The sequence below is a fragment of the Polypterus senegalus genome, chromosome 10 (genome assembly GCF_016835505.1).
Source record: "Polypterus senegalus isolate Bchr_013 chromosome 10, ASM1683550v1, whole genome shotgun sequence".
NCBI lineage: Eukaryota > Metazoa > Chordata > Cladistia > Polypteriformes > Polypteridae > Polypterus > Polypterus senegalus.
The window spans coordinates 12685400-12700430 of NC_053163.1; the positions used below are offsets into that span (position 1 = coordinate 12685400).

The 15031-nt window shown below is 38.6% G+C and overlaps 1 protein-coding gene across 2 annotated transcripts in view; it reads right to left on the reverse strand.

Moving 5' to 3' along the window:
• Positions 1–322: 322 nt before the first annotated feature.
• LOC120536729 overlaps positions 323–15031 on the reverse strand; it is a 28184-nt gene continuing 13475 nt past the window's right edge. For both annotated transcript variants that reach the window (XM_039765196.1, XM_039765195.1), the window contains exons 4-7: positions 7873–8202; positions 4614–4946; positions 1412–1519; positions 323–1090 (exon numbers count right to left, since the gene is read on the reverse strand). In XM_039765196.1, coding sequence (XP_039621130.1) covers positions 1005–1090; positions 1412–1519; positions 4614–4946; positions 7873–8202 — 857 coding nt within the window. In that variant the 3' untranslated portion in view covers positions 323–1004. The remainder of the gene's footprint in view (positions 1091–1411; positions 1520–4613; positions 4947–7872; positions 8203–15031) is intronic.

Genomic DNA, 15031 nt, shown 5'->3' on the forward strand with positions numbered 1-15031 from the left:
CACACACCAAGCACACACTAGGGCCAATTTAGAATCGGCAATCCACCTAACCAGCATGTCTTTGGACTGCGGGAGGAAACCGGAGTGCCCGGAGGAAACCCACGCAGACATGGGGAGAACATGCAAACTCCACGCAGGAAGGACCCAGGAAGTGAACCCGGGTCTCCTAACTGTGAGGCAGCAGCGCTACCACTGCGCCACCGTGCCGCCCTATCCCAGTAGTCCCATTGGTTAATTCATTCCTGCAATGACATTAGAAGATTAGTGTAACTGGTGCATTAAGTTCACTTTTTTGTGTTTCATAAATTGTCACAAAAATATCTGAAAAAATAATATCAATTATTTTGTATATGGAATACCCAAGTGTCATACATCAATCAAAAAGTCCCAGCCAATTGATTTCAACCAATACGCTGGACCCTCCCACTGACCAAACAAATGCGAGCTATAGTTTGAAAGCCACCAACAGTGTTACATTACTCTTCTGATTTTTTGTGTGCTTTCATGTATTACTTCAAAACACAACATAAAATATCTCTGAGTGACACATCTGTACTTTCAGTTGATTCTGCTGATCAAAACAAGACCAGCACATTATTGTACAACACATCAATCATGAGCTATCCTCCAAGTAACAATAACTTTGACGAGTACACCTCCCATTTCTGGGTTATTAGCTCTGACTCAGTAGGTCAGGTGTTCCACAATCTCCTTCCGGATGCAATTCTGGGTGTGGCATCAGCCCTGCAGAGATGGGCTCAGCCATTCTCCATGTTCCTCCTGGCAGAGGCCATGAGCCTCAGCAGGATTGAATTTCCGTACTTTAAACCTGTGGCACTGTAGTAAACAGGCTGCCCTCTATTGTCCCGGGGGAGGTACTGCCTTTCCCCGGTCTGTCCCTTGCGAAGGTACCCCAGCTGGGTAGGAGTCCTGGCTGCCTGTTATAATGTATAAAGTAGGAAAACAAGCAGAACCTTCACATGGCACAAGATCTAGTTCATGCTTCAGAGGGGATCAAGTTCCTCATCCTGTGCCTCATGGACCTCTAGCTGAAGATTCTCTGGGTTTCTGGCAGACTCTTCGGTGGTGCCTAAATTAAAAGACATGAGTAACTGGAACTATCTATGTATTTTGAAATGTTTGTAAAATATGTTAACATAATGACAGACATTTTTTACGGTAACTTTAAAAAAGGACTTTCAGTTTAGACTTGGAATCTTCACCTACAACTGCATTTGTCTCTTGATTGGCATATTCTTTCAGAATTAATCAGAACCAAGTATGTTTGTGGTTCACTTCTTGCTTCGAATTGCAATTTGCACAAAAAGTGACACAGACACAAGATGAAGGCCTCAGACTCCTGGAGTTACAATAAATAACAATGATACAGAATTTGAAAATAATACATTACCTCTTCGTCTAAAGAAGGAAAATGCAGCAATGGCCATACAAGCCAAAATGATCACCACAGCACAGACTGTTATAACTGTCGAAGTTCTGCTTCTTGCGACTTTTGGAACTATTAAAAATGGAAACAAGCACAATCAGCTCCAGTTTTCAATACAGTATATTACACATAGACAGAAGATCAGTATAGATGAGCTGAAAAAAACTGGAACATCTAACAAATTTTATGCACAACTACAAGCTAAAACCATCCATCCATCCTTCAGCCAACCTGCTATATCCTCACTACAGGGTCACCGGGGTCTGCTGGAGCCACTCCCAGCCAACACAGGGCGCAAGGTAGGAAACAAACCCCAGGCAGAGTGCCAGCCCACCGCAGGGCACGCACGCACACACACCAAGCACACACTAGGGACAATTTTTAGGATTGCCAATGCACCTAACCTTCATGTCTTTGGACTGTAGGAGGAAACCAGAATACCCAGAGGAAACCCATGAAGACACGGGGAGAACATACAAACTCCATGCAGGGAGGACCTGGGAAGCGAACCTGCGCCACCGTGCCGCTCCACCCCAAAACCTTCACTGTAAAATGCAACACTTTTGATTTTACATATCTGAATCTCATATTGCAAAGCTCATATGTGCAGCTGGTAACATGCATTCCTGAAGGAAGCATAATAATGAGAAAATCGTTTTATAAACTCAAATTCAGGTGTGTTTTTTGCACTGTAAAAATATTTTAAAAGCAAAGTCAAAATTAAGCAATGTCAACAGCTATTTACATATGATTTTTTTTATATATCAAAGGCGATTTATTACTCGACCCAAGATGTGTGAACTTCCACTGGCCCTCATTGAAAGCCACTCAAATCAGTAGTTCAACTCATTGTTCCTGCAAATTGCAAATGCACAAGTCATTAATACCTCACCTTTTTAATGTGCACTGTCTTAAATATGGTATGAATTATCTCTGATTGAGCAGTCAGTTACCTATACTAACAACATTATGCGTACACCTGAAGCATTTCATGTTTCAACAGGATCCTGTTACAAGATATAGCCATAGCGCCACCTCTGTAAGTCTCTAAGGCCAGTAAATTTAAGGAGTACCACCCCTTAATCAAGGGTAGACAAATGTTAAAAGTTGGACCTTGAATTTCTTTTGTGTTGAATAATCTTCACGCTTCCATTGTTTTGTTTTTTAGGATTTTAGTTCACAGTGATGTATGTCCAGTTATGTAATGTTTCTTCAGGAAAAAAGAATCAATTCAGCAGTCAGAGTCTAAAGAAAAGTCTATTAAAATAAAGGGAATTGTTAATTATAAGCAAAAACTAGTCACTAATTAAGAAAAGAGTTAGAATAAAAACTTGCAGCCATAGCTGCTTGCGTTTATTGACACATTTACAAAACAAAAGACACTGATGGAGTGGTGCGAATGGATTTAAGGTGGGCCGGGTTTATGAGTTTTTTCATATGGCTTTGGTAATTCTAGTGTTAAATTTATCCCAGTTAGAATTCATTAGTTTGAGATTATTCTTTTAATTTACTTTAATTTAATTTACTTCTCGTTTGTCTTGAATTGCACTCTTCTCAAACACATGGAAGATCTGTTAATATGTAGCAATGAATTTCACTTTTGTCTCCTATACCTGATGACAAAAGAAACATTCATAAATAGAATAGCAAAGCATTTTGGAAGATGAAAATACATTTTCAATTGCGCATGGAAATTGGCCAGAGTCAATCAGCTACTGTGAATATATTGACTGAAAGGAAAAAAAGTGCACTTACGAATTGGGAATGAGCAGGTCAATGGAGGAAAGCAACTACAACTGATGGTGGAAAAATGATGAGAGCTGTGATTACAAACTCTGAAACAACTGCTCTGGAAATTGCTAATACTTTCCACAGAACAGCGATGAAGAGATAGCACATAACAGTACACAGACGAGACAAAGGAGCAAAGTGCGGAAGATCCAGAGCAGACCACTTCTTCTGATGGAGGCACAGTAGCGTAATGACCTGAATATGCCTGGACACCTCTGGGACTGGCTCATTACTGGTGACCAGCAGAAATACCTGTAACTGACTGAGTGCATTTGAAAATTAAATATTATTGTTAGACAAGGAAAATATATATAAAGAAAAGCAGCAAATTCATATACAGGTTGGTGTATGAAAAAGTGACCACATGCTTAGTAAAGGTGTTGGTTTTAGCAATAGCAAATATAGTCAGTTAAACAGTTCCTGTGCCTGTTTAATTTAGTTTAATTAGTCTGTTAGCTCCAAGCATAATGGAAAAAATCAAAATGTTCTTTTCAATGACTTAGCAATGTTTGATTTTTTTTTTGATAGTGAAGCAGTATGTTCCAACAGGCTATTCAAGTTATGAGAGCTCCTGTGACATGTGGAAGCACCTGCTGAAAAAGTGGAGTACTGCCAGTTCAGCAGGGGGTGCATCAAAACCAAGAAACCCCTCAGTCCACACCCCAAACGTTGCTCCTGACATTGCAGATTGCCATTTCCCAAAACTGACAATCAGATGCATTTATATTCGCTTCAATAACCCCGTTATTCACTGAAACCTGGTTTCTAAAATGCCATGTAAACCTTGATTGATTTTTATTAGAAAGAAAGAAATTTCTTTCTCACTTACAACCAAAATAGAGTAATAAAATAAATCACAGAGACAGGTCAAAAGATGCACGCAAAATTCAAAATATTTGACATCACTTGAAAACAATACTCTACCTAGTGCTTCTAACACTTCAAGAGAAGACATTTACTTAGACAGATACACCTACATAAGAAAGAAAGGAAGGAATGAAGGAATTTCTGGAGAAAATTGTGTGGCAGCTGCCCTCTCTGACTCAAGTGTTGTACATATTAGGTGTTTGTCATCTGCTGAGGTCATTTTCAGTTTTCACAACATAGCACTTTGGCACACACTTTCTGAATCATCATTATCAGCTCCAGTACGTTTGACTGATGTTTGATAACCTGCTTGAGTTCATTTTAAATTTTGAATTGTCAGACCACTAAACCAGGCAATAAAGCTGAAAGTGATGACACTGTGATAAAAGAACAGCATGTCTGTTTAATTTGAATCTGAGTTTACAGAGGACAAATAAGTACTGATTACATTTAGAAAGGATATTTTTGGACATATTGCATATTATTAACAAAAATTACATGAACTTACAAAATATTTCAAGCGTCACCCCTCCTTCTTCACGTGTGCTCTCTGTTCCCAGTGAATACCGGTACAGCCCACCATCTGTATTTTGTACATCACTGATGTAAAGGGAGATGTCTCCTTGACTGACACGATCTTGATCAAGAGCAAATCTGGATTTTCCAGTTTCTGTCAAAGTTGGGCTTTCTTTCCTTGGGTAGCTGGCCAGGATATTGTCATCTTTGGTCCAGAAAACATATGTCACCTTATCACTGTTCAAGTTCTCAATTCTGCATTTGATTGAGGTGTTCATATTTAGGAAGGCTGTCTGCGGACTTGGGCATTTCATCTCAGAACGCACTAAACGAAAAAGAAAAGAAAGTTTTAAAAGAAGTCAACAAATAATTTAAAAGGGTCTACAATCATTTTACAAGCAATTTGCTTTATTTTTTCTTAATGTAATATGATACATTTTGGTTAAATTCTTTGACTCCTTTATTTTTTAGTTTTGATGATGAATTGACAATGTTTTTTATGAAGCCATATGAAGATAGTAAAAGGATTCAAATTTGAACAAACCACACATCCATCTCAACATCTGATTTCTGCCAAATCTAGCTTCTCCTGCTCTTCCTTTTACTGCCCTTGTCTCAGCTCCATACATCATTGCTGGTCTTACCACTGTCTTAAAAACCTCAGCTTTAATCTTTGGCTTAATTCTTCGATCACACAATATTCCGGATTCCTTCTTCCAATTGTTCCATCCACACTGCACACTGTTTTCTTGACATCTAACTTTCCATCTCTTGTTGTACAAACATTAGGAAGTTTTTCTCTACACAAAGAACGATAGACACTTGGAATAAGCGACCAAGTAGTGTGGTAGACAGTAAGACTTTAGGGACTTTCAAAACTCGACTTGATGCTTTTTGGAAGAATTAATTGGATAGGACTGGTGAGCTTTGTTGGGCTGAATGGCCTGCTTTCATCTAGATTGTTCTAATGTTCTAATCTGAATCTACCACCGATCTTCAATATTTAAACTAATCCACTCTTTTCAGTTGCACTTCCTACAGGCTACCTTTTGAATCCTGATTATCATTAAACCTCATATATTCTGTCTTTTTCTTTCTATGTATCTTCAAACCTTCATCTTCTAAAGCCCTTCTTCATTTTTCCAACTTCCTCTTTTTAGTGCTACAGAACACAACATCAAGAATAATAACTATATTTAACCAATGTTTCTTATTTAACTTGCAAATAACCTATATCACTGAAAAATCTTTGGGTTTATATGTCTCTTAGATGTCTCAGAAGAAGAAGAAAAAATTGCCAAATATTTCTAAAACAGCACCGTCTGTAGGCCAGTAACTTGTGAGTCCTACCCAAAAACAGAACCTCCTACCATGATGCATTTCAGTTGAGATGGGTATAACTGCATCCAACAATATCTGTGATGTCAATCACGTAACATACACAACATCACAGAATGCCCTCACCCTTATGTCAGTTGGTTTACTCAATGGTTGTCATTGTTTGAGTAAGATTATCCTCCCACAAACCTAACCTTAGCCATAGTTTTACAGGGTGAAGATTTAACATTACACAGATATAAGGCAAAGCGGTAACACAACTCAATGGAGGGGATCTCTGGAGGTCTACAGCTAGACTCCATTAGTCTCGACACATGATGGCTGATTCAGGTCTGATGTTGTGGGTGTTACGTGATTGAGATATAACAGGTATTGAGAGCAGCTGTTACACTCTGTTTGCTTCAGTCCGCTTTCACTAGAAAATTCAAAGCTTCTGTGAAAATCAAGTTTCTTAGGATATTAAGATCATGGGCATGGTATTCACAGAGCAATCATAATGCTAGTATTGCATCTTTGCAAAAGTATTAGCCAATAAGGCCTTTGCAGTTGCACTTTCAGTGCATAAGCTCACCAGCTGGCATTTGTCTCACAGAGCACCTTTATTCTGCTATTCTCGCTTTTTCTACTTTCATTAGAATGCCTAAAGAACTTTCATGGCGAAATGACCCCATGGTATTTATTCCTGCAATTAAGAAATGTTTTGACCGGCTGGTTATTGCACAGTACACCAGACAGATTAGTTACATTTTCCATTTACTTAAAATTATAACAGGTTAACGGTCATTGCTTTTTCTATAGTAATCTGAAGAGACATGTCCTAATCTGATTAAAGAAATTCCAGTATCAGAATAGTGTCCTGTAAAAATACCTCAGCATTTAATAGGTACAGCTGCCACTAATCTGTGTGAGGCATATAGGAGGAATTTCATTATACTGTGTACACATGACAATAAACTTAAACTTCAATAGCACTTATCCTTAATGATCATAATCAAGGTCAGGGTCCTAGGTTTGGATATTTCTTTTAATAAGCACATACAGGCCTTCTTGACAGGCAAACCAAAATGTTATAACCAGTAAATTAATCAAGTGTCCTGGAAGAAAAAAATTGTAATGTGTGTAAGAGATTTAAAAAGGTCTTATTTTGAGGGATACTCAATTGTACTTCGTGAAGAGCAATGGAGTAAGTCATTGGAACGATCACAAAACATGTTGACGGAAATCCAGGATAAAATAAAAAATAAAAAAGAAAAACAAATAAATAATTTTGAAATAACAAATGTTTCCCATTTTTGGCCACAAGAATCAGTTCAGCATAGTTGGCAGATGCTTCCTTAGCCCTCAGAGACACTTAAAAGCCCATTACGCCATTATAATCCTCTCAAATCTACTTCAGTTCCTCTTTCTCTGTTGACTTCATGTGTTTCGCAGAGTTCGCTGAAGTTCTGAAAAATGTATCACTCAGGGTTCACTCATCACTACTCTCCAACTAATGTGCTTCCATTTAAACCTGTGTACATGAAACCTGAAGTATCTGTGTTAATAAAATGTTTTTGAAATAAATGAGAGAGAAGGGAAGGACTATGAGGTACAAATCTGTTCTGGACTACAAAACATATGGATAGGTTTATCAGAAAACAAAAAATCTACAATGCTAATAAAGAGAAGGAAAGCACTAATCAGCCATATAATTAAATACCAAGCTTTCGCATCTGACATTCCTGGCTTTTAATTATGAAATGAAAAAAATTTAAATGGTTGAAACCAAAACCTGCAGCCACTTTGGCCATCCAGGACCATAATTGAGGACCCATACCTTAAAGCCTCAAATATCAAACTTTTCTATTAAGATAAGGTCAAAAACTAAAAGATATAACTTATTGACATATGTATAGAAACATAGAAGGGCTTACTTTTTACTTTCAGAAACACTTCTCCTTCACGTATCACTTTTCCAGTGGAAACTAAGTATTGATAATTGCCCTCATCAGACTTGTCCACTGCTGCTATGTCTAGAGAGAAATCTCCTTGCTTGATTCGATTCTCATTTAGTTTAAATCTAGTCAAAGTATTGTTTCCATTGTGGTTTCCATTGTCAGGATACACAGCCAGGAAAGTATTCTCTTTATACCAGTGAACAAAGGTTAGCTCTTCACCATTTAGTCCCAAGGTTGTGCAATTGAGGGTGAAGTTTGTGTTGATCTCAGCAGTCTGTGGATTTTTACAGTTCACTCTAATGTGTGCTACATTTATGAAGAAAAAGCAAAATACACCAAGATTAGTATATTCTTAATTTTTCTATTCAATTATAGAATTATCCTTATTATTCTTCTTTATTTGGCAAAACATTTTGATAAATAAAAAGAAAAATATCAATAAATGAAAACTGTGAACTATCTCAAAAGTTCCAAATTCAAACAATGGAACAACCCTGGATGGGATACTACTGCACAGTCATAAGTCACCCACATTCACTAATACCAGTGGCTGTTAAGTATTATCCATCCATCCATCCATTTTCTAACCCGCTGAATCCGAATACAGGGTCACGGGGGTCTGCTGGAGCCAATCCCAGCCAACACAGGGCACAAGGCAGGAACCAATCCTGGGCAGGGTGCCAACCCACCGCAGGACACACACAAACACACCCACACACCAAGCACACACTAGGGCCAATTTAGAACCGCCAATCCACCGAACCGGCATGTCTTTGGACTGTGGGAGGAAACCGGAGCGCCCGGAGGAAACCCACACAAACACGGGGAGAACATGCAAACTCCACGCAGGGAGGACCGGGAAGCGAACCGGTCTCCTAACTGCGAGGCAGCAGCGCTACCACTGCGCCACCGTGCCGCCCGTTAAGTATTATATATGCAATTAAAGTTTTTTTACATGGACCCCCCATTTCAAGGCACCATAATGTTTGGGACACAGAAATGGCAGGTATATTAAAGTAGTCATATTAGGACTTTGTCGTCTGTCTCTTGCATGCACTGTCTGCTTGAAGTCTGTGATTCATAGACATCACCACATGCTGAGGATCTTCTCTGGTGATGCTGGTATCTTCTGCACCTGCTTGTTTTGGGAGCTTTTCTCTTCAGGATTTGGAAGGCCTGCTCAATAGGATTTATATCAGGTGGCCGGCTTGGCCATTCAAGAATTTCTAACTTTTTAGCTTTGAAAAACTCCTCTGTTGCCTCAGCAGTATGTTTGGATCATTATCTTGTTGTAGGATGAAGTGCTGTCCACTTGGAGGCATTTACTTGAACTCAAGCAGATTAGATGTTTCTGTACACCTCAGAATTCATTCTGCCACTGCCATCAGCAGTTTCATCATTAGTGAAGATAAGTGCGCTAGGACCTGTGGCAGCCATATAGCCTCAAGTCAAAACAACCCTACCATCATGTTTAACAGATTAGATGGTCTGTTTTGGATTTTGGTTTTCATCTCCACATTTTGTTCTTGTCATCACTCTGATGCAGGTTCATCTTTGTCTTGTTTGTCCACATGACCTTTTTCCAGAACTTTGCAGGCTCTTTCAAGTTTTTTTTTCACAAACTGTAATCTGGCCATCTTGTTTTTGTGGCTAATTAGTGTCTTGCCTCCTGAAGTGTGACCTCTGTATCTCTGCTCCTGAAGACTTTTGAGGATAGTCGTCTCATCCTCATCAGCCTCCTGAAGACTGTTTCTAATATGTCGGACAGGCGTTGAAAGCTTTTTCTTTACCATTGTGAGGATTCTTCTGTCATTGGCAGTGGAGGTGTTCCTTGGCCTACCAGTCCCTTTGTGATTACTGAGTTCACCAGTGCATTCTTTCTTCTTCCTGATATTCCAGATAGTTGACTTAGGTCATCCTAAGGCTTTACCGATGTCTCAAATGATTTTATTCTTGTTTTTCAGCCTCATATTGGCTTCTTTGACTTTCATTGGTGCAGCTCTTGTCCTCATGTTGAACAATGGCAACTGCAGACTCCAAAGGGTAAAAGCAAGCTGAGGTGTCTTACAAAGCCATGAAGCACACCTGAGGAATCACAAACACCCACGACACCAGTTGTCCCAAACATTGCAGTGCTCTGAAATGGGGGACCGTGTAGAAAAAGCATTGAAATTCCTACATGGTGTAGCCGAAAAATATGCAAATACCCTTAAATGAAAATCTGCCATGTGCACTTTAATCACATCTGAGTTGTTTGATTTGTAATTTTAAATCGTGGAGCTAAGGGGGTAAATCAAAGAAAAATGTTTTTTGTCTTTTGTATTATGGAGGGCACTTAATATGCATCAAGTTTCTTAACATCTTAAGAACATTAGCAAACTTGACAACTGTTTTCAGAAACTGTGTGCTAAACTCCCACCTCTACGCATTTTTCCCCCATGACTTTCGACCAAACCACAAATCAAATATTTTTGTTAAAATTTGTGGACAATATGGCTGTCACCGGGCTCATATCAAACAACGATAAAGCTGCATATAAGAAGCAGGTTCAGAACCTGATAGAGTGGTCTGACACCAAAAAGACTAAAGAAGTCATTGTGGACTTTAGGACCACTAAAAAGATCATTTACATTCCAGTAGCTATTAAAGCAGAGGCTGTGGAGAGGGACCCCAGCTTTAAGTTTCTAAGAGTCACCATCACAGAGGAACTCTCCTGGGTTAACTATACTTCAGTGGTAGTAGGCAAAGCATATCAACACCTCTACTTTTAGAGAAGGCTATGTGCTTAGTCTAAAATCATCTTTAATTGAACAAGTACAATAAGTTATGTAGGTAATGTGTAATATACGGTTTACTAACAGGTGCAATAAAAATCTATGCTGCTGTACATTTATGCAATAATAGTCTGTACTGGTTACCTGAACATTTAACATTGCATATGGTACCTTGTTAATATTTTGAACATAATTTTATGATTTTATGAATACTCTTATTTGTGTTTATTTATTGAATGGTTATCTATCTGAACTATTTGCCTTTTGTATTTTAAAGTAATTTTGTTATGTTATACAATAACAATAAAGTGTTTGAACTTGAACTTATCCTGGCCACAGTCTTAAATATAATAAACCCAATATAGAAAATAGGCTAATTTAAAGTCCCCAATAGACCTACCATGCTTGCCTTTAAAATGTGGTAAGAAAAGAATATCCCCTTGTTGCCTGAATTTATTTTCAATTGTATAAAAAAATAAATTATTTGTGTTTTTGCTGTCAAATAGATGCTAAATTAAGTGGAGATTGTTAATTTGAATGTAGCACATATATTAGATATAAATTTAGGTATGATGCAAATTAGCGACATTAGGCATAATTGGGAATAATAGTAATTAAACAAATTTTCCACTCTCAGGTATGTAGATTATTTTATTGATGCTGTTATTGATCAGTTCCTCCAGTCAACAATCCAAATTACAAAAATTTTCCAAAAATCAGTAGAATGTCATGAAATTAACAACAAGTCATATGAGGAGAAACAGTCTTACTCATGGAATTCTCGAAAGCAGTTGTTGTTCTTGTTGAGGCACAGGTGAACATTGCACTTTGAACATTTTATTACAGTCTGGCCCTGACAATCTGGGCGTTTGCAGCATTGCCGTCCACTTTCAACCACTGGCCAGTGACCCACAGCATCTGAACGGACTTCCATTGTTGGAATAGCCTTAGCTGGACCTCGATGTTTCTTCTTTTCGAAATCCCTTTCAACATCAGATGAAGGCCGCCCCCTCTTCTTCCTTGACATATCCTTGCCTTGCATGCAGAGTGCCTGTGCAATTGATGTTCTAAAAGCAAGCAAATCCTTCTGCTTCTTTCTTGGAACATCCAGTGAATCACAATCACATCAATACAACAACCAGCTGTTTACAATGACCATATCAACAAAATGAAAAAAGAACCTATGATGGTACTTTTTTGACCTTATGTGGATGCGATAATATGCAATTAGTGCATCAAGAGCATCAACGCCACTCACGAACTTGTTGTACAGGCTGATGATGTTTGGACATTCTATCGACACTTTCTTTTTCGACTTTCTATCCCATCTTTCTACATTAGAAGCAGGCTGGGCACTGGCAAAAGTGCTGGCAACAATCACCCCTCTATTATCAAACCATTTTACTGCTCTTATTTCTACATTGACTACAACAACCTTTTTCTCTTCAAATGTCCCTCTTCCCTTCTTCTTCATATCGGTGTCTACGCTGAAATTGCACCCTTGCAGGCGACTTTGCTGCACGGTCCCAAGGGCTGGTATTCCCTTGTTTGTAAGGGCAACAAACAAGTCCAAGGAAGAAAACCAGTTGTCAAAATACAGTAAGTGATTGAGAGCACCACGAATAACTTGTGCAAGCTTCAGCACAATGTTTCCACTTGCACCAATGTTAGGTTCTCCAGGCACAGGATCTATTTTCCCTGCAAATATATCAAATGAATGCACCAGTCCTTTTGTGTCACAAAGCACAAAGATTTTGTATCCCCATTTGTTTGACTTCTTGGGGATATATTGCTTTAGACTAGCTCTACCTTTGAATGGCACCATTTGCTCATCAATAGACAACATTTGATCTTGTGGGAGAACCTGAAATTTTGGGAGAAGTGAATCAATAATTGGCCTGATTTTGAAAAGCTTATCGTAATTTCCATCATTGTTGCCTGGCATGTTGCTGTTGTCATTGAAATGAATGAATTTTTTAATTTGTTCCCATCTGTCTCTGGATATCACATCAGCCACCTGTGCTACTTGACATTCACTGGACCAGTACATTCTTGACTTTGGTAAATGTACAACACTCATGTACACTACAGTAAACTGCTCCAATTCATTTTGATCCAATTTGAGGGCACTATTTGGATTTTTTTGTGTGCAATACAGATAACTTTGTTGTGCAATACTATCCAAAAGATCAGCATCAAAAAAGTCTCAGGAGTACTGAATTGGCAGTCTGATTTCATCAGCATCTGGAAGAGCAGCTTGCCAAATTGAAATGTCTTTTGCAGAATTCTGTTGTTGCACCGTCTTCCACACTACCTTTTGCTGTGTTCTCCTTGCAGTAGCAGCTGGTCGCCTTCTTGCACTATTAGCACTGGTGCTAGTAGGTGCTTCATGATTGCTGTCAGAGTCTTCATTACTGCTGCTTTCTTTGTCAGTACTCTCATTACTGCTGCTTTCATTTTCAGAAACATCACCTTGTGATAATGGTGTAGGTATGTAGACTTCATCGCTCTCCTCATTGTCACTGAGACAGCTGTCATCACTTTCAACTGGTGGAACCCTGATTTGAAGTCCACCAGCTCGCTTCCCATAGAAAGTTGATGTGTTCATTTTGTTCTGCCTCAAAATGAACGGCAGAAATCACATTTATATCTCAGTATGCTATTTTTACATTAATTCTAGAAATAAACTAGGATAAAAATGCAAAGCATTTGAAATCTATGCACAGGAATTCGAATTTCTATGATATTGCATCTAAATACAATATTTTTCATATGCAGCCATTATTGCCGAATGTAGCGAAAAGCGACATAGCGAAAACGGCGTCTAACTTCCGGAATTTTCGTCACATGTAGTCTATTCTGAAATATCAGCAATAGAAGAAAACTATAAGCTTATATGTATTTTTATCTTAGCGCAATTTACCTCAGATATGGAGAATTTCGCGAAGTAAGCAGCCAAAATCCACGTGCATGGAAACGCCAACGCCTCGCTTCAATCAGGTGGTTGTAGTTTCCACTAAGACCGCTAGATGGGAGCAGAAGCACTTTCAATTCAATCCTTGGAACGTATCGAATACGCAGCAACCGGCATTAGCGGGATACGCATGCCACCTCGGCTGCATTCAGCCTGCAAGCGGTTTGATGCGAATTCGCGACAATCGTCTACAAGGGGATATATTTAAAGAAAACAATCAAAACACAGGATCTTCAGTAAACTGAAGAAATCGCAACAGACTGAACAAACTGCCCACAGACAGTACTCAGGGCTGCTGGAGCTGCAAAGCAAACACTCCATTCCCATGTCACCCATTAACTAAATTTAAATCATTTTATATCACAAAATCTGAAAAAAAATATGTATCTGGAGTGATTTTAAAATAATGACTATTTAATATTTAAGCATTTATTTATCAAAAACTAAGTAACCTCTTATCTTAGACAATCCTATCACCTATATTTGTAAACCACCTTTTACAGAACATTGACATTAACTTTCATTTTCTTAACATATTATGTAAGAACTATATAATTACTGTTCTGCATTTCATAATAAATACAAAGGTATCTGAGCCCCCCTGTTGGGCCATACTGTATGTTCAATAAATTATTTTCACTTGAAAACTCAGGTTTTAAAGACGGACTGGATTATTGTAGGTGTCAGTTATAGACTTAAAGGCCTTTATTGATTTAATATTTTCAAGGGAATGTTCATTTGCTTATGAGGAAAGATATTAGAAGGATGTAGTCAGGTAAAAACACTAAAAGAAAAAAAGAAAAAACAAGTACAAGTGTTTTCTCTAAAATACTCAGTATGCTAGCAAAGGTATCTGGCACTGCCCACAGCAGGGACACCAACTAAATTTTAGAATGAAATATGCCTATGGTGATCTCTTGTAGGGATGGCAATTGTGTGTAAAATATGGTGGAGATACCGTAGGTTCAATAGTGTGGATTTGCATTCCAGACAAACATAAGTAGAAGTACCTGTGTCCTGGGATGGGGACGTTTACTAAATTTTGGAATGAAACAAAGCCTGCACTATCAAAAATACCAGTTTTTTAATGGTATTTTAAGATTTTTATTTTTTTACTGGGTTGTACGGTTCCTTGTAGAACTATTGCTTGACAAAGCACCATTTCATTTTGGGACAGGTTGTTTGTATATGGGGCGGCACGGTGGCGCTGCTGCCTCGCAGTTAGGAGACCCGAGTTCACTTCCCGGGTTCTCCCCGTGTCTGCGTGGGTTTCCTCCGGGTGCTCCGGTTTCCTCCTACAGTCCAAAGACATGCAGGTTTGTGGATTGGCAATTCTGAATTGGCCCTAGTGTGTGCTTGTTGTGTGGGTGTGTTTGTGTGTGTCCTG